Raw genomic sequence first — 24207 nt, forward strand, 5'->3', positions numbered from 1 at the left:
CCTGTGATGCTTCTCCCATGGTCAGGAGGAAGCAATGAAAGTTTTATTGTGAGTCAATAGGGAATAACTCGTCCATTTTCATATCATTTATGTGACTGTGGCTATGGTGGAGCTTTTTATTGGTTCCTAAACATGATTGAAACTTTAGCTGAGGCAAGCGGTATGATCACTCCTACCTTCATGTGTGAATAGAAATATTCTGTGCAGTAACCTATGCACCCGTCAGTAAATTCTCACACTTTCCATGTGCAGCTCCATCTGCATTGCTGGGCACTGGCCTATCAGAAAGAGCCTTTTAGTTATTTTGGGGTGACATCCTCGGGTCATCAAACATGACATGTCCTGAGCATCACCACATGATTCGCTTCCCACAAAGCTTTGGGATATCGATGCCGTGAATGAGCCGGATCGGGGCCTGTTCTTGCTGTACCCCCGGGTCAGATTCATTTTCTTTCACTGGCGTGGTCCAGATCTGTCAGAGAGAGAGAGAGAGAGAGTGATACTGGGAAAGTCAGTTTTCAGTAAGTATAGTGGAACCAGCATTCGGGCCTGATAATCACTGGATTCTCACTGTGTTTTCTGCTGTCAGAGGGTCCAACAAACAGTAGCAACAGCCTGGGGTTCTTTAGTAGTAGATAAGGCTGGCAAGATGGTAAATCCAGACTAGTTATGAGTCCCAAAAATGGCAGTTATGTTCACAGTCCTTGTCCGGCTCGCACTTGTATCCCTTCCAGCCCAAAAACACAATATCCATAGTCACAGGACCAACAAACAAAGACATATAGGCCACTGAAGAAGTCAATGACGAAACGCGTAAGGCTGTGACGTCACTGGAGGGGGCCTGTTTTTATGTGCGAGTTGAAAATTTACGTCTGTGAGTACCCACCTAGAAATCCATCAAGGAAAGTCTGAAACCTCTTTCTATCTATACTACAGACGGTGATGTCGATAACTACGAGGGTTCACACATAGTGATGGAATATTTAATATTTGAGCACAAAAGCGGTGTTGTTTGAAACAATATTACCCTATATATCTTTGTATATTGGTCCTATGCCTATGGCGAGGCTGGCAAGATGGCGACCGTGGGGCAAAATAACAACATTTACACTTTATTTCAGAGTCGCCCGGCCTGTTGCCTTTCAGTCATTTTCAAAGCAGGACTCCCAACGCCCATAAACGACAAAAGGGAGTTCAAGAATGACCAAAGGATTGCAGATTGGACAGTATCCTGTGGCCTTGAAAATTAGAGTCCACCACTAGTAAAGACAACCCTGCCCATGGTTTTTAGTGGGTGTAGTGGTGGAAATTATACACAAAGCTTATTTTTTAGTAATATAAACTTGATGCCTATTACTGCTAGACACGTTGCAATGTCCCTTTAAAGGAGATGGAGGCATTTTATTGCCAATAGATTAGCTGCAATAGTGCAATCTCGAATGCTATATGTATTCTGTAGATTTTTTACCATACCTGGCTAAAAAGCTCTAGAAGCTCTCTCTGTTTGTTTAGGATAGCAGCTGCCATATTAGCTTGGTGTGACATCAGTGAGGGAAAAGGGAGGGAGAGAGGAGCAAACTGAGCATGCTCAAGCCCTAGCCCTGGAGGTATAAACTGAAAACAGGAAGTCTGATACAGAAGCCCATGAGTACACAATAGAAGGAAAGAAATGTGATGTTTCTTTTGACAGAGGACTCAGAGCAGCATTACTTTGAGGGTTACTGGTGTATTTAAGTGGAGCTTTCTGATAAGGCTTTCCTTCTCCTTTAACCTTGGCTGCCTCAGATGTACCACCTGGGTGTTGCAGAACTATAGCTCTTGTTGGCCTATGTTAGCTTGATACAAGTTTCAGATGAGATCTGCACCTTCACATTGCTTGGCTTGCGGCTCCCCAGCTGCAGGATCCCCCTTCTGGCTGCCGTGTGAATCTTATGCTCCGTTCCACTGTGGGACCTGTTCTTCTGCTTTGGGTGGACATTGGCACTGGGACTTGGAGCTGAGCTCAGAGTAGTCACTAGATCTTCTTTGAAAACCTTCCACCTGTTCTGTTCTAGGAAGATTCTGCACAGCTCATTGTCACTGTGGGGGGAAACAGACAGACAGACAGACAGAATGCAGGGGGAATGTACCATTGAGCTTTCCTTGGCTGCTCAGGTCTCTGTGCAATAAATAACTCGGCTTTACTAATCTGTGCAGCTCCATCTGTCCCACTTCTAATTAAAGCCTGTATGTACTACTTGCCTCAAGCTTGTTCCTATTCACTAACAGATAAACCATGGGCTGTAGTTACTCCCACTGCACAAGCACCATTGGATTTTATATAAATGTGACCTGAAACATCATCTGATTTTCAAACAAGTCCTAATAGTAGATGAAGAAACCCTAGTTAAACAAGTAAAACAAAAATGATTATATTATAAAAATAAACGATCCAATAACGCATGTACACGTGGCAAAAGTAAGTGAATCCTTAGGATTATAGAATTTAAAGGTGAAATCAGAGTCTGGTGTTTTCAGTCAATAGGATGATAATAGGGTGTGAGTCAGAGACTCTGTTTTATTTAAAAGAACGGGGATCCAGCAAAGTCTGATCACACACAGAATTCATTTGTAGACGTGTATCATGACTCCAACAAAGGAGGTGTCTGAGGAGCTCAGAAAAAGAGTTGTTGATCCCCATAGAGCTGGAAAAGGTTACAGATTATCTCTAAAGAGTTTGGACTCCAACAATCAACTTTTAGTCCTTTAAAGGGATCCTGTCATCGGAAAACATTTAAACATATTCAATTTTGAAATCTGACATGGGGCTAGACATTTTGTCAATTTCCCAGCTTGGTCATGTGACTTGTGCCTGCACTTTAGGAGAGAAATGCTTTCTGGCAGGCTGCTGTTTTCCTTCTCAATGTAACTGAATGTGTCTCAGTGGGACCTGGATTTTACTATTGAGTGTTGTTCTTAGATCTACCAGGCAGCTGTTATCTTGTGTTAGGGAGCTGCTATCTGGTTACCTGTTGTTAGGCTGCTGGGGGAGGAAGGGAGGGGGTGATATCACTCCAACTTGCAGTAGAGCAGTAAAGAGTGATTGAAGTTTATCGGAGCACAAGTCACATGACTGGGGGCAGCTGGGAAATTGACAATATGTCTAGCCCCATGTCAGATTTCAAAATTGAATATAAAAAAATCTGTTTGCTCTTTTGAGAAATGGATTTCAGTGCAGAATTCTGCTGGAGCAGCACTATTAACTGATTCATTTTGAAAAAAATGTTTTTTCCCATGACAGTATCCCTTAAAGCATCTAATAGTCTGAGGGGTTATAAAGGACCCGGGGTCACTTCTAAGCAACTGGAGAACTGTGTCACATTGGTGAATGTTGATGAGTCCACTCCCAGGAGACAACTGAAGAGCAATGGTGTGTATGGCAGAAAGCCACTGATCTCCCCCCCCCCCCAAAATACCAGAGAATGGTTAAAGAAGAATAAGGTGAATGTTCTGGAATGGCTCAAAGTCCTTTAAAAGAGGTGGTTCAACTTTAAGTAAACTTTTAGTATGTTATAGAATGGACAATTCTAAGCAACTTTTTAACTGGTCATCATTTTTTCTTTTATATCATTTCAGAACTATTTGCCTTCTTCTCACTCTTTCCAACTTGCAAATGGGGGTCACTGACCCCATCTAAAAAAACAAATGCTCTGTAAGGCTACAAGTTCATTGTTGTTGCTTCTTTTTATTACTCATCTTTCTATTCAGGCCTCTCCTATTCATATTCCAGTCTCTTATTCAAATCAATGCATGGTTGCTAGGGGAATGTGGACCCTAGGAAATTGCAAACTGGAGAGCTGCTGAATAAAAAGCTAAATAACTCAAAAACTACAAATAATAAAAAATGAAAACAAATTAAAATTGTCTCAGAATATCCCTCTCTACATCAGTGATCCTCAACCAGTAGCTCGTGAACATATTGCGTAGCAATGAGTGATGCACTAAATCCACTATTTGGGATTCAGGCGAATCCACAAATCCTTGGTGAAAGATTCGGCCGAATACCGAACTGAATCCGAATCCTAATTTGCGTATGCAAATTAGGGGCAGGAAAGGAAAAAGTGGAAAAAAACCCTCTTCTTTTGTGATGAAAAGTCACGTGATTTCCTTACCCACCCCTAATTTACAAATACAAATTAGGATTCGGTTCGGCCAGGCACAAGGATTCGGTTGAATCCGAATCCAACTGAAAAAGGCTGAATCCCAAACCTAATCCTGGATTTGGTGCATCCCTAGTTCAGTATGAGACTAAATATAATTATTCATTACATTGCCTGTCCTACAGACTAAATATAATTATTCAATACATTGCCTGTCCTACAGACTAAATATAATTATTCATTACATTGCCTGTCCTACAGTCTGGATCTGGTCCTACTGTACCTGGGATACGGCAGTTTGTCCTCCTTCAGTTTCTTCAGGGTGTTGAGGTCGGTCAGTTCTGCGAACTTGTCCAGTTTGACACGAATCACCTCTGCCCCCTGACTGACAATCACCATGGACCTGGGGTCTTTGTGATATGAATGGGACAGGCAAGTGGAGCTCTGTAATGAGATTATTGGTGCTTTTAGTTGACTGTTTCAGTGCAGATATTATATGTCTATGTTACCATCACTCTATACACCTGATATTCATTATTTACTTGTATCTCTCTTTTCTGCTTTAGGGGCAATCACCTTGATATGTCTGTGCTGCTTTATTGTCCATCAAGCCCATAGGTTATTACTACTTTACTATTCTTACTATATCACTTATTTATTGCCATTTGCCTCTGTCCAACCCTGTTGCTATACTATAATCTCCTACATGGCAACCACTATTTATCTTTCCCTTTGTACACTATATAAATAATAATTCATCTCTATGTACCTATGGCACGTCTATCCCTCTGTACATCCATGTTGCAATTCAGGCTTGCCGTGCCCTGTTCTGGTTTGGTACTTACCGGCTCATGAATCGGCCGGCCGTCTCGCTCTAAACAGGATTCAATGTAATCCACATCCACTCCTCTCTGCAAAAGGACATCTCACATTATATTATTTATAATACGCAAGAGCCATGAATATAAAAAACTTATATTGTAATTATATTGTAAATAATATCCTTATAAACGGTGCTTAGTGATGTCATCGGTTATAATCGGAGCTTAGTGATGTCATCTCTGTCACATGACTCACCGAAAATTGTGTATTATAATAAATAAAGTAGGGATGCACCGAATCCACTTTTTTTGGATTTGGCCAAGCCCCCAAAGCCTTCATGAAAGATTTGCTGAATACCGAAACGAATCCGAACCCTAATTTGCATATGCAAATTAGGTGTGGGAAGGGGGAAAACATTTTTTACTTCTTTTGTGACAAAAAGTCATGTGATTTCCCTCCCCGGCTGAATCCGAATCCTGCTGAAAAAGGCAGAATCCTGAACCGAATCCTGGATTTGGTGCATCCTTTAAATAAAGTACCCCCTGTTGCAATATATAAGGATAATAGAAGTCACCTCGGAGTTCCTTGACCTGTATATTCAGCCTTGTGCTTTTATATGGTCATGGAACTCATCAGTAACTTATTATATCCTTATATTTTACAACAGGGGGTACTTTATTCACTATATAATTGTAAAGCTCCCAGGCACCTTAAAGGAAAACTATACCCTCCAAACAATGTAGATCTCTATTAAAAGATACTGAGTAAAACAGCTCATGTGTAAAACCCTGCTTCATGTAAATGAACAATTATCATAATAATATACTTTTTTAGTAGTATGTGCCATTGGGTAATCATAAATAGAAAATTGCCATTTTAAAAAATAAGGGCCTCCCCCTGAGATCATAAGATTCACTGTGCACACAAACAAACCACATGTAAGGTCACATGAGCCAATTAACAGACAGAGTTGTGCCTTTTGCTTCCTCACTTCTTCCTGTTACAGTTAGTGCTGTAGTATTTCTGGTCAGGTGATCTCTGAGGCAGCACAGATAGAGTCACAAAATGGTGGTTCAAGGCAAGAGATGTAAAAGGGCAATATTTATGTAAATATATATTCTAGTTTGGTAAGATTCTTTAATATGTCATTCAATTTGATATAAACTATCTGTTGCTTAAGTATTCATTTTGGGGGTATAGTTTTCCTTTAACTGGTGTCTAATTCCTAAATAATCGTGTGTCATTGCTCTTTATGATACATTTCAGGCCCTGTTGCTCTAGACTATAGAGATAAACCGATTAATGGCAGTGGTAGGGCAGAAAGCAGACATGGAATCTTACAAAATACTGGCCGGGGTGGATGGTATCAATACGCAGGTAGACTCCGGCCATAAGGCTTCTGGGTAGGTCCAGACTCCCTGGAGCATCAGGAAGTAATTTGGGCACGACTGTATCCTCCACAGACACGGGGCTTCTGGAATAGGGGCGCCAAATAGAATTCACTGTTAATCAGACTTATAGACACACAGTAGAAATAGAATAGAGCTGAACAGATTGGCAACTGCCAAGTACTCAAATTAACCAGGAAGCGGGAATGGGACTTCATTTCCTTTTTTAATTTTTCTCTGTTTAGGACAAAAAAAACCATATATTTCATAATTACGGGGGTGGTTCACCTTCATGTTAACTTTAGTAAGTTATAGAATAGCCAGTTCTAAGCAACGTTTCATTATTTATTTGTTATAGTTGTTGAATTATTTGCCTTCTTCTTCTGATTCTTTCCAGCTTTCAAATGAGGGTCACTGACCCCATCTAAAAAGCAAATGCTCTGTAAGGCTACAAATGTATTGTTATTGTTACTTTTTATTCCTCATCTTCAGGCCTCTCCTATTCATATTCCAGTCTCTTATTCAGTTCAATGCATGGTTGCTAGGGCAATTTGAACCATAGCAACAGAATTGCTGAAATGGCAAACTGGAGAGCCACTGAATAAAAAGCTAAATAACTCAAAAAACACAAATAATAAAAAATGAAAACCAATTGCAAATTGTCTCAGAATATCACCCTCTACCCCTTTAAGACAACTCTCAAAAAGTATGTCCAGTAGAAGCCCTATTCATTGCACTTACAGTATGTTGAACAAGGGGTTAACTGTCCCTTTAAGCTTTAAGGGGGTTAATCACTGGAAACCTTTCAGGAAGCAAGGAACCAATTAAATGAGTTGAGTTAACTCTTAGGGGGTTATTTTTCAAAATTCAAAAATATCTCATTATTTTCTGAAATCGACTCCGACCAAACCCACATGGGTTATTTCCCGTTATTTATCAATACATTTTCCTGAAAATTTTCTCTGCGGGAAAAAACGTGAAAAATTCGAATCGTACTAATTTTTTAGATTTTCCGCCTGAAAACCATGAAATCCTTAGATTATTGTACGTAACCCAGCGCAGATCAGGATATCTTCTCCCATTGACTTACAGTATAAACAACCTCTGCAGATTTTCAGATTCAGACCTTTTCCATCCTCTGGGTATAATAAAACCTGAAAAAATTTGAGTTTTTCTTTCACTAGAAATCCGGATTTTATAGTAAAAAATTTTTTTTTCAAGTTTTTGGAATTCGGACTTTAATAAATAACGCCTTAGAATGATGTTGAGAGTGAGATTCTGATACAATTTGCAATTGGTTTTAATTTTTTATTATTTGTGGTGTTTGAGTTATTTAGCTTTTTATTCAGCAGCTCTCCAGGTTGTAATATCAGCCATCTGGTTACTAGGGTCCAAATTCCCTAGCAACCATGCATTTGATTTGAATAAGAGACTGGAATATAAATAGGAGAGGCCTGAATAGAAAAAGGAGTAATACAAATTAGCAATAACAATACATTTGTAGCTTTACAGAGCATTTGTTTTTTAGATGGGGTCAGTGACCCCCCATTTGAAAGTTTTAAAGAATCAGAAGGCAAATCATAGAAACTACAATAAAATGAATAATAAAAGTTGCTTAGAATTTTTTGCCATTCTATATCATACTAAAAGTTAACTTAAAGGTGAACCCAAATGGAACAGATAATTTAAGATGGTCATTGGGGGACTCACCTCTTGTCTGAGAAGTTGCTGTTCGGTGCAGTGAGGTTTGGCGCTTCTCTCTGATTGGTTAAGGTTCCATAAAACCTGCTGCCTCCATGAGACTTCCCTGGAGCCAAAACAGGGAGATGTTTATTCTCATTCTCTGGGATCCAGTTGTTGGTCCATTCACCATATATTTATAATTTCCTCCAGCTCAACCTTCTGCATTCCCCATATTGATCTCTTCTCCTTCATTCAATCCTTCTCCTTTCCTTGAATCTTTTTTTTATTTCTCAGTTACTTGTCTATGGGATGTACCCCCCCCCAGCAGTTGAAGATATTTTGGTTTAAATGCACTTTAATTTGTTAATCTCACCTATTTCCCCCTGGTGAAGGCCCAGGATGGGTTTGCCAGTGAGAGCTTCGTGTTGCTTGATCCACTTCAGGAAGGAAGGACATTGGCTGAGATGCACCAAACGTAGGACCTCACAGCGCCCCTGGGTGCAAAACACAAAACACTGTCAGTGCTAAACAGAGAGTCGCATAATATTCCTACTGACTGAGCCTGGAACAACCAACAACTAACTGACTAGCTAAATAGATTTATGGCATAAATTGTCTGATAGATGGTGGCATTGCCATTGACAGAAAATAAGTTCTAGGAAGTGATGTCTAGGGAGTTCTAGGAAGTCATGTCCTCCCCAAAGAGACCAAAGATCAGTACATAGTTCTAACTACCTGTGAGAAGGCAATCATTGGTAGCCTACCCTAACCAAAAATTCACTCCAACCCTCCATCAAATTGGAGGAGCCTCAGAGGTTCTTAGTGGTCAACCCTTATCTAAGGTGGCAGCTTTAGGAAGGTGGCCATTGGGTGCCTATATAAGGAAACAATCCCCCCAATTCTCTTCTGGACACTTGCAATGAAATCCAGTGGCAGAGCTGAGAGGGAGGGGGGTTATGTTTTTCTTGCTCAGTTGCCTGCACAGACCTGCGAGTGAGCAGAGGGTTGGACAGAGGTCCAGCGTCTACGACAGCACCCTGGATTTCATAATGGTCAACAAGGGCCAAATAAAAGCATGACCATAATTATCTGATCTGACTAAACTTGCTGACCAATCAGTTGGATTAGTTCATGGAAGCCAAGTCTCAACAATAACAAGTTGACCCCAAAGATATCAGTGGCTACCGCTGGTTAATTCTGATCTCCATTTTGGATGATCGATTACAATGCAGAGTTATCCAAAACTCTAGTAGGGTGCCCAGTTCAAGGGGTTATGGACACTAACTTGGGTCATGAATGGATGACTGGGCATTTGGCCAACTTAAGATCTATTCATGGGAAACCAAGGAAGAAATCTGCTCTCTCAGCATTGCTTCCCCTCTAATCGCTGGCCAAAAAGTTACCTTTGTGACAAAGATGATGTTTTTGGTCTCATGTGTGTCTTTCACCATAACTTGGCTGTGGTGACATTCCTCTGCCTTGCAGTAATCGGCCAAGGTCTCCAGAGATTCATCAGACCAGCTGGAAAACAGGTCCAGGGATCTAGGAGAAAAGGTATGTGTAGTTTTTACTTGGGCTTTATAACACTGTAACATGGGAGAAGCAAATCAAGGTTAAACTTCATCTTTTTGCATTATCTCCACTAGAAACATCCAATCAGGCAAGTCAATCTGATCTACCGGGGGTGGTTACCAAAGTGAAGAACTAAGATTCTCTGTCCTAAACCTAAACGAAAAAGCTGGGCATTTCCTAATAAAGTGACCTCTGTAGGCCATGGAAGTAAACTTTCTTTGCATTGAACACACCAGGAAAAATCCAATTAGCGGTCAGTCTTAAGGACTTGAATGCTCTCTGTTTTGCTCACACACCTGAAGAGCTGAAACCTGTACTTTAACTCCTTCTGGAGCTCCTGGTCCAGTTTATTCTTGAAGAATTCCATCCTGTCCACTACCAGGAACTCGGTCTCCTCCATGCAGACAACTGTTGCATTTCTTCTCAGGTTCTTCAGCAACGCAACTTCCTAAAGAAATGCAAAGAGTATGGTGCTCAGTTCCTCAGGCTTTTCATTGGGCCACAGTTAGATAAGTGTGGCTGTGTCATACCCCAAAGCTGGCCCCCTTGTGAAGCAAGATGGGTTCTGGATCCAAAAGGGCGCTGCTGCCATCTACATCCTGGGTTACTGCAATGACTCCAGAGAAGACAAAGTAGAAGCTGTCTCCTCGATGTCCCTTTCGCACAATGACTCTGCCCCTTCCAAACCTAGAGAATCGAGCAGGATGTTTTTTAACAGCTTAAATTGTAAGTCTACTTTCCCATTCATATTAGTCTCACTTGGCATCTTCCTCTGGGTTACACAATCCAAGCTCCCACCCAACACAAAGCTCCTGTATGTCCTGTACTCTCCTATTGCTGCTCTCTTTCTCATGGTCAGTTTGTGGGCACGGCTTAATTGCAACTAAAGGGTCTGTCCTGGGTTTTCCCACTGCACTGATCTCTGACTGCCTTTTCTGGCCAGACTTCCATCAGCCTGCTTTAAACTACCATAAAGAACAATGCAATGGGATAACCATCGAGTGACCATAGGAAAGAGAGCAGCCAAGGATCAAGAAGTACAAATATACAGAACATTGCACCGGGTTACATGGGGCCCAGATGACCAGTGTAAAGGTAGAAGTTGCCATTTATCACATTCACTCACCTCCGGTAATAGACGACTCGTGCCAACATGAGCTGCATTTGGGTGCTGTATCTCCGGAAGCTGAGAATTCCCATCATCATGCTGCGGATAAAGCGAATGTCCTGCTCTGATCTCTGCTCTGGCCGGCGTAGGGCCACCTCTATGGCTTTTTCTGGGAATGTAAACTGCAACAGGGATTGTTAGTTCAGCACCACTCACCAGTGCCACTGGCATATTATCTACTGCTATAGTTATAAATGCACTCTTAATAGTATTATTATTATGCTTCCTCAAACTAACTTTCGCTTGTTACTGCTGCAAACAACCAAAACCCCCCCCCAAAAAACAAATAAAACATATTAAACATCCCCTGTGGGTAGGGTTGCCACCTGGCCAGTATTTTACCGGCCTGGCCGGTGAAAATGATGGTTGATCCCAATGTTATCAATAGGGAAAAAAGACAAATATATAGAAAGGCCGGTGTTTTTTTCAAGAAAAGGTGGCATCCCTAGTTGTGGTGTGATTCTGGGGCCCTGGGTTTCTACCAGCCATAATCAGAACTTGCCAAGCTCAGAATGGAGGTTTCTCAGTGAAGAAGAGCTAACTCTTTGCTGGCTATCAGAGGATACTGGGAGTTGTTCTGCAGCTGGATATTTTCCAGACAAATATAAACAGTCCTAGATATAAACCATGATGGGACCCAAATATGTCTCACCTCATACTGGCTCTTAAAGAAGCTGGTGTCAAACGATAGGCCTCCTCTGTTCTTCCTCTTCATCTTCTTGCTGGTCTCCTAAATGGAAACAGCACATGTCTACATGCCTGTCTATTTATTATCTGTCTAGTGTTGTATGTCTCATACCAACCATTGGTACTTTTTTGGGACAGTCCTAATTTATAGGTCAGAAAGTGACCTATAGGGATACACTGAATCCACTATTTAGGATTCAGCCGAATCCTTCACGTAAGATCTGGCCCAATACCGAACCAAATCCTAATTTGCATATGCAAATTAGGGTCAAGAAAGGAAAAAGTGTAAAAACATTTTTTTACTTCCTTGTTTTGTGATGAAAAGTCACGTGATTTCCCTTCCCGTTCTTAATTTACATATGCAAATTAGCATTTGGATTCGGTTCAGCCAGGCACAAGGATTCAACTTAATCGAAATCCTGCTGGAAAAGGCCGATCTTGGCCAAATCTCAAACTGAATCCTGGATTTGGTTAAACCCTAGTTTTAGGGCAGAGACACTCGTGAAGATTCGGGATTCGCCCTGTGACAAATCGCCTCTTCTTCAGGTGACTAATCTCTCTGAAAAGCCTTCCCATCGTCTAGAATCTAAATCGCCGGCGGGATGGGACTCGGAGCATGTCGTTCTCTGAAGTTGCCCGAAGTTTCCTCGGGAGATTAGTCGCCCGAAGCAGAGCCGATGTTGCTGGGTGACTAAATCTCCCTGAATTTTCGCTTGTGTCTCTGCCCTAAAGCAGATAAGGGGTGTATCTTAGCATGGTGGGGTGCAACAGGGTCATAGCCTGAATTATTTTTAAAAAATCCAGCTGTTGGGCTGTATAATATATGGGTTTTTGGGACCAGCCACAAATCCAGCAGGAGGTTTCCAACTCACCCCTTCATTATAGGAAGTGTCTGTGTCCTCTGAAGCAAATCTGGGGATGGCCACATCCCCCCAAAAAGTGTAGCCGAGAGCCTCCTCTGCATTGTGTATGAAGCACTTAGTGATGGCCTGCAGCACCACCACCTTATGCACCACATTCCGGAACCTCTGTAATGACAGGAGGGAGAGAGGGACAGATAGAAGGATAAGGGTTAACTCATTTATACACATTCCGTATACACAGGTCTGTCCATGCTTAAAGGGGTGGTTCACCTTTAAATATAATTTTAGTATGACGTAGAGAATGATATTCTGAGACAATTTGCAGTTGGTTTTCATTTTTTATTATTTGTGGTTTTTGAGTTATTTAGCTTTTTATTCAGCAACTCTCCAGTTTGCAGTTTCAGCCACCTGGTTACTAGGCTCCAAATTCCCCTAGCAACAATGCACTGATTTAAATAAAAGACTGGAATACGAATAGGACATGCCTGAGTAGAAAGATGAGTAATAAAAAGTAGCCCTATGGAGCATTTGTTTTTTAGATGGGGTCAGTGACCCCCATTTGAAAGCTCGAGTCAGAAGAAGAATACAAATTATTCAAAACCGATAAAAAAAAAAAACTGGGAATTCTCTAACATATTAAAAGTTAACTCAAAGGTGAACTATCCCTTTAGGGGGCTCTATATGATTGGTGTAAAGAGTGGGGGTAAATGATTCTCCTCAAATCACAGCTGCAGTTACATTGCTCCAAAACGTACACCAATGGGAATCCTGCCACTATTCTAATGTTGCTGGAGCCGTTGTCTGTTTTGGGTTAATAACCAGGGGAGACTTTGTTTGTGTTGCCCTCAGTGTTTGATCCATTTCTAATCAGTGAGTATTTCTCGGCCCTCCCAAATGAACCGTGACGGATTAAAGATATAGAATTGCACTGCTCATAACTGATCCCCTGAGAGCTGCCCAAGAGCTGACACCTGACCCAGTTGTACCAGGCTAATGTCCCAGTTGTCATGGATGAGAGTCCCTTGGATTGCAGGACTGAGAGCCTCTGGGCAATGCCTGCATCCCCTGCAATGTTTCCTCTCCAGCCCCATAGCAACCAACTACTGATTAACCCACAGCCGGGTCAGGGGGCAGCCCAAGGCATGTTGGTTCAGGGATCCAGGGAATGATCCAATATCAGACTTTGTGTTCAGCAAACTGGAACAAACCCACATTGACAAACATGGAGTATATACAGATAGTGCCCCAAATGTAGGACCCTTGACACAGACATAACCACTGCAAATCTTCTAAATACTCGTGACCCTAGTGATTTCAGCCCTTGTCTGGATCATTAACACTATTCCTATTGTGCCTTATAATTAGAGGCAGCACATCATCTCCATGCAGGTAACCTGCACCTATTGGCTCTGCAGCCTTGGGGCCCCTACAGCTAATATATGTCATCAGGGTAAGCGCCGGCTTAATTTATGTCCCAACAAGTCCCTGGCCTGTTATTAAACCCTGGGCCTGACGTGATGGAGACAAAGGGCTGTCAGGGATCTCAAAGGTTATGATCGCAGAAGGGCAGGGGGGCGGTTGTTATTATTATTTTGTAATGATTAGGGGTCACTAGTGAGACTACCCCTGGGGCAGAGGAATGTAAAACACTAAGTTGCAGATGGGAGTCACCAGTGAGAGGGACAGAGATGGACGGAATCAATGTGGGCACTGCCAGCTGAGCGCATACTTGCCAATGCCATAACCAGCGTCTTTTAAGGAGAAGTAAACCCTAAAAATGAATGTGGCTAAAAATGGCATATTTTATTTAATGAACTTATTGCACGAGGCTAAAGTGTCAGCTTGTCAATAGCAGCAATGATCCAGGACTTCAAACTTGTCACAGGGGGTCACCATCTTGGAAAGTGTCTGTGACACTCACATGCTCAGTGGGCTCTGATTGGCTGTTGAGAAGCTAAGCTTAGGGCTCGTCACTAATTATCCAGCAGAAAATGAGCTTCCCTGGCTGTAATATAAGCTGATGCTACAGGTTTGCTGATTATTCAATTCTGATGCTAATTGCACTGGTTTCTGTGCTGCCATGTAGTAATTATGTGTATTAATTACTAATCAGCCTTATATTGTGACATTTCTATTCTATGTGTACTGTATATTGTGAGTGGCTCCCTAAGCTCAGTAAGTGACAGCAGCACAGAGCATGTGCAGTGAATCAGCAGAAAAGAAGATGGGGAGCTACTGGGGCATCTTTGGAGACACAGATCTTTACTGCTAAAGGGCTGCGGTTGCCTTGGGCTGGTACAGAAGCACAAAATATCATGTACAACATTTCTACCTACTTCTTTAGTTAGGCTTTAGTTCTCCTTAAAGTGATTTTTTGTCCCAAAGGGGTGCGGACCCGGTTGCAGTCGCACCCTTTACACCCCCAGTAGTTCTGCCACTGACAAGAGTGAGAGAAAAGCACTAGAACTGACCCAAAACTGAGTGTGCCCTGATGCTCCTCACAAAGGTACTTGAAGTTATACATGTTCCTTGTGCTAATGAGCCCCTTCAACTGCTGTGCCATGGACACTACTGACTTGTGCCATCTAAATGCCATTATTGGTGCCTCTGGGCTCCCCCATCCCCAATCTGAAACCATTCTCTAATTAGTGTGTACTTGTACAAGTATTTTAAGCTCAACTCTGTGGCTGCTCTGTGGCATAAAGTTACAGAATAAATGAAAAGTAATTTTCAGATTTTCAGCAGATTAGAAAGAACATTTCAAATCAAAAGGGAAGAAAATGAAGGTTTGTTTGGATCAGCCAGTGTCTTACCTTGTGTCTCTCCCCTTGCACCATGGTGTGTGATGTGTCTGACCAGTAGCCTCCTGCTGATGTGTCTGACCAGTAGCCTCCCGCTGATGTGTCTGACCAGTAGCCTCCCGCTGATGTGTCTGACCAGTAGCCTCCTGCTGATGTGTCTGACCAGTAGCCTCCTGCTGATGTGTCTGACCAGTAGCCTCCTGCTCACATCACTGACCTGCCCGAGTCCAGCACTGAGCCCTGGAGATTGGAACTGCCCCTTCTAGTCCCGCAGCCTCACACTTCCTGATCAGCCAGCGCTCACTCTCTTGTGCACAGCACTGATGATACTGCACGTCTGCTCACTCCTTGTCTTCTAACCAGCCCCCAGCAATATTGCTCAGTGATTCCATCTATAGTAACATGAGAATATCCACAAACAATTCCAATGCACCGAAACGGACCTCATTACTGCCCAGCGGTGAGTTAGGGCGGGCATATATATGGGCATGAATGGAAAGAGCCCAAACAGTGCATGCAGGTGCTGGGCCATCTACTGGGTCACAATAGAGGAACATGCAGACCCCAAGGTTTTATGCAGTGTGGAGTATTCCTGTACAGATATTGGTTGGGAAGACATTGTTTTGGCCAAATACATATAAAGCAGTAATAAATATATGTCTAATGTAAAAAAAAATTAAACAGGAGGTCCACCTTTTGCAAAATCCTACAAACCTTGTAAGAAGAAAGTGCATACATTTATGTCAACATTTCTATTCCTCTGTACTAAGCACAATTCAGCAGGAACAGCCCCTAAGTTTGCTTATAGTCTGTACAGAGAGATCCCATAAAACTATGGCAGCATAGGTATTCCCTGTACTAAACACAATTCAGCAGGAACAGTCCCCTAAGTTTGCTTATAGTCTGTACAGAGAGATCCCATAAAACTATGGCAGCATAGGTATTCCCTGTACTAAGCACAATTCAGCAGGAACAGTCCCCTAAGTTTGCTTATAGTCTGTACAGAGAGATCCCATAAAACTATGGCAACATAGGTATTCCCCTGTACTAAGCACAATTCAGCAGGAACAGTCCCTAAGTTTGCCCATAGTCTGTACAGAGAGATCCCACAAAATTATGGCAGCATAGGTATTCCCCTGTACTAAGCACAATTCAGCAGGAACAGTCCCTAAGTTTGCTCATAGTCTGTACAGAGAGATCCCATAAAACTATGGCAGCATAGGTATTCCCTGTACTAAGCACAATTCAGCAGGAACAGTCCCTAAGTTTGCTCATAGTCTGTACATAGAGATCCCATAAAACTATGGCAGCATAGGTATTCCCCTGTACTAAGCACAATTCAGCAGGAACAGTCCCCTAAGTTTGCTCATAGTCTGTACAGAGAGATGCCATAAAACTATGGCAGCATAGGTATTCCCCTGTACTAAGCACAATTCAGCAGGAACAGTCCCCTAAGTTTGCCCATAGTCTGTACAGAGAGATCCCATAAAACTATGGCACATAGGTATTCCCCTGTACTAAGCACAATTCAGCAGGAACAGTCCTTTAAGTTTGCTCATAGTCTATACAGAGAGATCCCATAAAACTATGGCAGCATAGGTATCCCCTGTACTAAGCACAATTCAGCAGGAACAGTCCCTAAGTTTGCTCATAGTCTGTACAGAGAGATCCCATAAAACGATGGCAGCATAGGTATTCCCCTGTACTAAGCACAATTCAGCAGGAACAGTCCCCTAAGTTTGCTCATAGTTTGTACATAGAGATATCATAAAACTATGCCAGGTATTTGTACAGTTAGGGTACAGCAACTCTTTAATTAGAACACCCATGCATTCTTATTTAATATAAGCTCTCCTACTGTTCCTATTTACAGAGGAAACAATGAGGCTTCAGTGGATTGCAAAAGGCTAAGAGAGTAAACATGGGGTTATACAAATACTAAACACGTATGGGTCATTAGATCAATTCAGTACTTGGTGGAGATGCATATTCCTTTTAACTAATTGCTGCCCCGTAGGAAAGTGTTTTTTATGATTAAGGGAGTAGATCCTGAAACGCGTTAGGCCACTGTCCAGCTACCTGCTATTTTGTCCAGAAGTGCTGTCTATGTTGAGTTTTGTCATGTGTTTCTTATTCACTGTTGGCAGTGTCCACTCTAACTATTGGGTGACCCCCAAGTTTCATCCAGCACTTACCAGCAGAGACTCCCCATGATTCTCCCTATGGCTGAATCCTGTGTTCCTCTCCTTTCACTGCTCATGTGTGGTATGTGCGCATCGCTTGGTGTCATCACAGGGGCCCAGCCTGAAGGTCAGTTAGGGGGAGATTTGGGGTGAGTGATTATTTGTGCGCTGGGTACCCCTGCAACTATAGCAGGGTGACACCCCAATGTTTCTATATATCTGTAACCTTGTTATGAGCTAAGGGGGCCCAGTCTGAAGGTCAGTTAGGGGGAGATTTGGGGTGAGTGTTTATTTGTACCCTGGGTACCCCTGGAACTATAGCAGGGTGACTGTTACCCCAATGTTTCTATATATCTGTAACCTTGTTATGAGCTAAGGGGGCCCAGTCTGAAGGTCAGTTAGGGGGAGATTTGGGGTGAGTGTTTATTTGTACCCTGGGTACCCCTGGAACTATAGTCAGTTGGAGTGGGAATTAGGAAGAAAGCTCATTTGTTCTCCTAGATGCATCTGAAAGCATTCCCACAATTTCTGGTGATTTTTCATGATTTTGGATGCTTGGCAGCTAATATCTAATGTGTGCACAAATTTCTGTCGGCATGCACCAGCCTGTATCACCCTGCAGACAAGTGTTTGAGGATGACAGACAGCTCTGCTCATAGATGAAATTCAATTTGAAGAGAAAAAACTTTTCTCCAAATTCAGTTCCAGTTTCTTTCCCCCAAAAACCTTCAATAGAATTTTCACATGACAAATAATGAGATAAGCTTTTCTGAATTGCACCTTAAATTGAATCTCGACCAGGAGTTTTCACATGTCCTTTGTCTCTAAATTCTCTTTATAGTGTAAGCTTCTTGAATGAGAGCTCATTTTACCTCCTACATCTGTTATTATTGTAGTAATTAAGGTTGCCACCTGGCCGGTATTTTAACGGCCTGGCCTGTAAAAATGATGGCTAAACCCAATGTTATTAATAGAGAATAAAGATAAATATATAGGAAGGTCAGTGATCCCAATGTTATTAATAGGGAATAAAGATAAATATATAGGAAGGTGAGTGATCCCAATGTTATTAATAGGGAATAAAGATAAATATATAGGAAGGCCAGTGATCCCAATGTTATTAATAGGGAATAAAGATAAATATATAGGAAGGTCAGTGATCCCAATATTATTAATAGGGAATAAAGATAAATATATAGGAAGGTGAGTGATCCCAATGTTATTAATAGGGAATAAAGATAAATATATAGGAAGGTCAGTGATCCCAATGTTATTAATAGGGAATAAAGATAAATATATAGGAAGGTCAGTGATCCCAATGTTATTAATAGGGAATAAAGATAAATATATAGGAAGGTCAGTGATCCCAATGTTATTAATAGGGAATAAAGATAAATATATAGGAAGGTCAGTGATCCCAATGTTATTAATAGGGAATAAAGATAAATATATAGGAAGGCCAGTGATCCCAATGTTATTAATTGGGAATAAAGATAAATATATAGGAAGGTCAGTGATCCCAATGTTATTAATAGGGAATAAAGATAAATATATAGGAAGGTCAGTGATCCCAATGTTATTAATAGGGAATAAAGATAAATATATAGGAAGGTCAGTGATATGAGTTTTAACTCTAGATACAATGTACTGAGGCTTTAAAGTTTATGACTATGAGTTACTACTAATAATAAAGAGGAAGAACATGGTGTTTTGAACATGAGGAGTGAAATGAAAGTGCCTTTAAACTTCGCACTGCTTTTCAGTCATTTAAGAAAAAACGCCTCATAAACCACAGTAAACTTAAAGAGTTAATTCTGCCCTCAATAATCATGGCAACTAACCCGCCTCCATATCTGATTCTTATACGTTCAAGCCGGCACGTGACTATGACGTCATCCAATATGGCGATTATTTTCCTGCGGAGCTTTATTGATGTTGTCCAATCGCAGTAGGATGCGGAAGTGACGTGGTTTTGGTGTGTACCGGCTTCCGCTTTCCTCTTTGGAGGTCAGAGGAAGCCGGGTGTGTGCTCCATGCTGCCCGTCCCGGTAAGTGGGACAGTCTGATCTTTCCTGTCTGTTCCCTACATACAGCGCCTGCTTCTGTTGCCGGGAGTGACTCACTGGATTATTATACTGATTTGAGAAGTGTGGTTGGGAGGAGGTTATCTCGCTTAGATCGTAAGCTCCACTGTCACGGGCCTTCTGTTCCATTTACCACGTGGGACTTAAGGGACATTCCCCTGTAAAATGCCTTAGAAAATCATTTCCACGTATATTTAAGGGGTGGTTTACTTCTAAGTTAAAATTTTGTATATTGTGACTTATTCTAAGATTCTTTTCAATTGGTCTTTATTATTTATTTTTTATAGTTTTCGTCATCTGACTCTTTCCATCTTCCAAATGGGGGGTCACTGACCCCATCTAAAAAAAACCAAATGCTCTGTAAGGCTACAAATTATTGTTATTGCTACTTTTTATTCCTCATCCTTCTATTCATTTTCCAATCTCTTATTCAAATCAATGGATGGTTGCTAGGGGAATTTGGACCCCAGCAACTAGAATAAAAAGCAAACTAACTCAAAAGCCACAAATAATAAAACCAATTGCAGATTGTCTCAGAATATCACTCTGTACATCATACTAAAGGTCAACGCAAAGCTGAACAACCCCTTTAATAACAACTCTGTGTGCCTGGGAGGTTCCTGGGTGCGGTGGTATAATACAGTAAGAGCTGGCGGGGGCCCTAGTTGGACAATGGTGCTTTCAGGTTCCTAATAGCAGCCGAGTCAAATTCAGTGTTGTGTCCTTCATTGCAATCACTGGCCCAAACGGCTGCCACACAATCCATGCAGCACATGGGCCTGGCGCCTGTCTCGGTGCCCAGGATAAAGAATTGCTGCTGACAGAGCATGGTGCTACTCCTCAACCAATTAAATAGTTGTGGGTATCTGTACATGCTGTGTCTGCTTAAAGGATAAGTAAACCTTTGAAATTAATGAATGAAAAATTAACGAGGGCTCTATTTGAAACACTTTTGTCATTTACATTCAGTATTTATTTTCTTTTGATTCCAAGATATTAAGGGATACATGTACTGTTAATATGAATGAATTTTGTTACAACAGCGCCACCTGCTGGTCAGTTTCCCAGCAGTCTGACCAGCAAGTAGTCAAGGAAGTTGTCAGGAGAAAGAAAGAGGCTGATGTTCTTCTGCTTAGGAAAGATGTGAGAAAGGTTTCTAATTTTATTCCTAAGCAGAAGAACGTCAGAGCAGCCTCTTTCTTTCTCCTGACAACTTCCTTGACTACTTGCTGGTCAGACTGGTGGGAAACTGAATTGTAACAAAATTCATTCATATTAACAGTACGTGTATCCCTTAATATCTTGGAATCAAAAGAAAACAAATGATGAATGTAAAGTGCTTAGAATAGCCCCCTCATTAATTTTACATTCACTTATTTTAAAGGTTTACTTATCCTTTAACAGGGTGCATGGGGCTGTACAGGTATCTAGTGAAACTTACATGAACAGACTGCTCTTGGGGAGGGGAGCATATTGAAGGTGTTTTCAGAGGTGCAGGGACCCCACATTTGCTTGTGGTCTTACTAATAGTTATAGCCATTGGGCTTGCACTTAGTGCACTATAGGGGCAGCCAGTGCTGGGTCCTAATTCAGCCCCTCACAAGCTGCTTGACCTGCTTCTTTGTAGCATTGGGTTGGCTCAATCTCTTTATGTGCAGTTTAATTATTGTTTTTTTTCCATTCTAACACTGTGTTCTGTGCGCAGAGAGATGCAGAAGTGACCTCCTGTGTGAAGTAACATGGCCGCCCGACTTGTCCAGCGATGTTCCCGCCTCCTGGCTGCCTCTACTGCCTATGCACCCGCTACTCCCGCTCACATCCAGGAATGCATTAAAGGGTTTCATCCGGCTCAGCCTTTAATCTCGTGCAGCTTCCTCCACAGCTCCAGCCTTTGCAGACACATAGACAAAGTGGTGGCCAAAGAGCAGCCGGTCGGGTCAGTGCCGGAGCATGGCAAGTTCGAATCCCTGCTGGAGTCGCTGTCGAGTGTAGAGGAGTTGCTGCAGCTCGCAGCGGACCGGGAGATCAGTAGCAATCAGGCGGCGATGATCGTTACCCAGGTTTCCAAAATATTGATTGAGTCCAAAGCCCAGCCGGACAGCACCGTGCAAGATCAGCGCTTCCAACAGCTGCTTCTACAGACTCATAACCAGGTAAGTGCCCAGTCTGATGCCTCTCTGCATAGTGCAGCCTTGTCAAATTCAGTTGGGTCGCTTTCGTGATCCCCACTGGCCCTAATGGCTGCTACAGGAGTTTGCCGTTCATGTCTCCCACTTCTCTTACTGTGAGATATGTAGGTGCCATGGGCTGCTGACATTTCTAACTGGCTCTGATCTCCACTTCTCTTTTAAAAAACCTGGACATCTATTGGTTTATTTTCCCTTATTAGAACCCCAGCTTATTTAAAAGGGGAACTATTGCGAAAAAGAAAATTAAATATAAGTTTCATCATACTAAAAAAATAAACTTTCTAAATACAATCAATAAAAAATGATGTACCGTTTCTGAAATAATCAAGTTTATCTTCACTTTTCCTATCTCAGCATCTGTTTCTCTTCATTCTCTCTTCATGCTGCAGTTGGGTGTCAGATATTCATTGACAGTTAGATCCAATATATCTTATAGGTGGGCTCCTTTTGCCTAGATGAAGTATTAGAGGTCACTCTATTAAACTCACCAGACATCATGTCTCTCTACATGCAGAATTTGTGCAAAAGGCAGTTATTTAGTTAGATTTTGTTTGTACTGGAATCAGTTATTTGAGTGAGCTCTAATACATCTGCTAGGAGAGGAGCCCCCCTATAAGATATATTGGATCTAACTGTCAATGAATATCTGACACCCAACTGCTGCATGAAGAGAGAATGAAGAGAAACAGATGCTGAGAGAGGAATAATGAATATAAACTTGATTATTTCAGAAATGGTGCAGAATATTTAATTGATTGTATTTAGAAAGTTTATTATTTCAGTGTGGTGAAGCGTATATTAAATTTTCATTTTTGCAATAGTTCCCCTTTAAATGTTGGTATGGTTACCTAAGTAGATCCTCCATAGACTGGTAGAGAAGAGGAATATTTAATGAGCAGACATCTGTGTGTTTCCCCATTTCACAGCTCTCCACGATCTGGAATGGGAACCTGGTGTCCCTGCTGAAGAGACTGTACATGTTGGGGATAAAGGAAGATAACCGGCAGTTGCAGGCATTGGAGAATGAGGTGCGGTGGCGAATGCGAAGACTCAGCTTTAAGTCTCTAGTGCAACTGTCTGACATGTACATGACATTTGACCGCACCCCGGAGCAGAAGCAACTTGTTAGTGACCTGGTGAAGAACTTGGAGCTGCGCTGGACAGAGATTGAGGATGCCAAAAGTGTGGTCACCTTAATGACCAGGGTGGGCTTCATCTCCAAGTCGTTGATGGAAAAGCTGGAGGACAAGGTATGAGAGCTGTGAGATGAGGGGTCATAGAGACAGACTTCAGTTCTACACAGGCGCCCAGTGGTTTCTAGAGCTGCTAAACAGGGTTTGTAATAAAATTCATGTATCACTACAGGCCCCATTACTGTCAGTTCTCCTCCCAAGCGGCTGCAGGAGTGGGAGGGGCCATTGGGCTTCATTGTGAAGACGTTTTTCCACATCCCTAGAACACGAGATTCAATGCATCTGACATGCTTTGTGTTGCAGGCTTTAGAATACGCAGAGCATTTCACCCCTGATGAGACAAGGAAGGTGGCGCTGGCTCTAGCAGCACAGAACCGTCGCTCTGTTGCCTTACTGAGAGCCCTGTCCTATCACCTGGTACAGCGGCACTTTGCCCTGAGCCCTCCTGTAGTGGTCGACTTGGCTTATGCCTATGGTAAGTCACTGCCAGAGCTTCTGGGACTAGAGTTCAAACAGAATATATATAAATATATATCTATCACTCATGTATTATAAGGGATAATGTACCCCCTACTGTAAATGATAAGGATATTAGAAGTCACTGAGGGGTTGTTCTGTGACCATATAAAGGCACAAGGCTGCAGGCTGAGTTATACAGGGAACTCTGAGTATCACTCATGTATTATAAGGGATAATGTACCCCCTACTGTAAATGATAAGGATATTAGAAGTCACTGAGGGGTTGTTCTGTGACCATATAAAGACACAAGGCTGCAGGCTGAGTTATACAGGGAACTCTGAGTATCACTCATGTATTATAAGGGATAATGTACCCCCTACTGTAAATGATAAGGATATTAGAAGTCACTGAGGGGTTGTTCTGTGACCATATAAAGACACAAGGCTGCAGGCTGAGTTATACAGGGAACTCTGAGTATCACTCATGTATTATAAGGGATAATGTACCCCCTACTGTAAATAATAAGGATATTAGAAGTCACTGAGGGGTTGTTCTGTGACCATATAAAGACACAAGGCTGCAGGCTGAGTTATACAGGGAACTCTGAGTATCACTCATGTATTATAAGGGATAATGTACCCCCTACTGTAAATGATAAGGATATTAGAAGTCACTGAGGGGTTGTTCTGTGACCATATAAAGGCACAAGGCTGCAGGCTCAGTTACACAGGGAACTCTGAGTATCACTCATGTATTATAAGGAATAATGTACCCCCTACTGTAAATGATAAGGATATTAGAAGTCACTGAGGGGTTGTTCTGTGACCATATAAAGGCACAAGGCTGCAGGCTGAGTTATACAGGTCAGAGAATTATCAGCACTTTGTCAAGAGATTGTGGGTTCTGTGTGATAATGTGTGTGTTTTACATGTTTACTGTTAGCAGCCACGTCAAATTCAGTACTGCCCACTCACT

The 24207-nt window shown here is 42.0% G+C and overlaps 2 protein-coding genes, 1 long non-coding RNA gene and 3 other non-coding genes across 8 annotated transcripts in view; 5 read left to right on the forward strand and 1 right to left on the reverse strand.

Moving 5' to 3' along the window:
* Positions 1–15217, reverse strand: cnbd2.L (cyclic nucleotide binding domain containing 2 L homeolog). The gene is made up of 14 exons (XM_018267019.2): positions 15136–15217; positions 12332–12487; positions 11425–11502; positions 10731–10894; positions 10135–10291; positions 9901–10052; positions 9436–9574; positions 8406–8526; positions 8060–8156; positions 6303–6435; positions 4985–5050; positions 4423–4583; positions 1866–2079; positions 1–472 (listed from the first exon to the last, which is right to left on the reverse strand). Exons 1-14 carry the CDS (start codon positions 15157–15159, stop codon positions 350–352), a joined length of 1785 nt encoding a protein of 594 aa, XP_018122508.1. The 5' UTR covers positions 15160–15217; the 3' UTR covers positions 1–349.
* LOC121394522 lies at positions 8869–11076 on the forward strand. Its single transcript, XR_005961743.1, has 2 exons — positions 8869–9586; positions 9679–11076. It is a non-coding gene; the product is annotated as an uncharacterized LOC121394522 (long non-coding RNA).
* Positions 15218–19208: 3991 nt separating the features above from the next.
* Positions 19209–24207, forward strand: part of tbrg4.L (transforming growth factor beta regulator 4 L homeolog) — a 14644-nt gene continuing 9645 nt past the window's right edge. The window contains exons 1-4 of one of the 3 annotated variants that reach the window (XM_041565325.1): positions 19209–19354; positions 21096–21543; positions 22506–22829; positions 23076–23247. In XM_041565325.1, the coding sequence (XP_041421259.1) occupies positions 21130–21543; positions 22506–22829; positions 23076–23247 (910 nt within the window). In that variant the 5' untranslated portion in view covers positions 19209–19354; positions 21096–21129. 3 annotated transcript variants of the gene reach the window in all.
* Positions 20085–20216, forward strand: LOC121394923. Its single transcript, XR_005962094.1, has one exon. It is a non-coding gene; the product is annotated as a small nucleolar RNA SNORA5 (small nucleolar RNA).
* LOC121394927 lies at positions 21576–21709 on the forward strand. The gene has a single exon (XR_005962098.1). It is a non-coding gene; the product is annotated as a small nucleolar RNA SNORA5 (small nucleolar RNA).
* LOC121394925 overlaps positions 24173–24207 on the forward strand; it is a 135-nt gene continuing 100 nt past the window's right edge. The window contains exon 1 of the small nucleolar RNA XR_005962096.1: positions 24173–24207. This exon is cut by the window's right edge and continues 100 nt beyond it. This is a non-coding gene — a small nucleolar RNA (small nucleolar RNA SNORA5).

This window comes from Xenopus laevis, chromosome 6L (assembly GCF_017654675.1).
Source record: "Xenopus laevis strain J_2021 chromosome 6L, Xenopus_laevis_v10.1, whole genome shotgun sequence".
Lineage (NCBI taxonomy): Eukaryota > Metazoa > Chordata > Amphibia > Anura > Pipidae > Xenopus > Xenopus laevis.

Excerpts from the sequence above, each read along its gene's own strand:
- cnbd2.L (XM_018267019.2), bottom strand. The coding sequence starts at position 15,159 with ATGGTGCAAGGGGAGAGACACAAG. Across the intron at positions 9,575-9,900 it reads TACAGGTTTCAGCTCTTCAG|ATCCCTGGACCTGTTTTCCA; the intron begins GTGTGTGAGCAA and ends CTTTTCTCCTAG. Across the intron at positions 8,157-8,405 it reads CCTTCACCAGGGGGAAATAG|GGAAGTCTCATGGAGGCAGC; the intron begins GTGAGATTAACA and ends TTTTGGCTCCAG.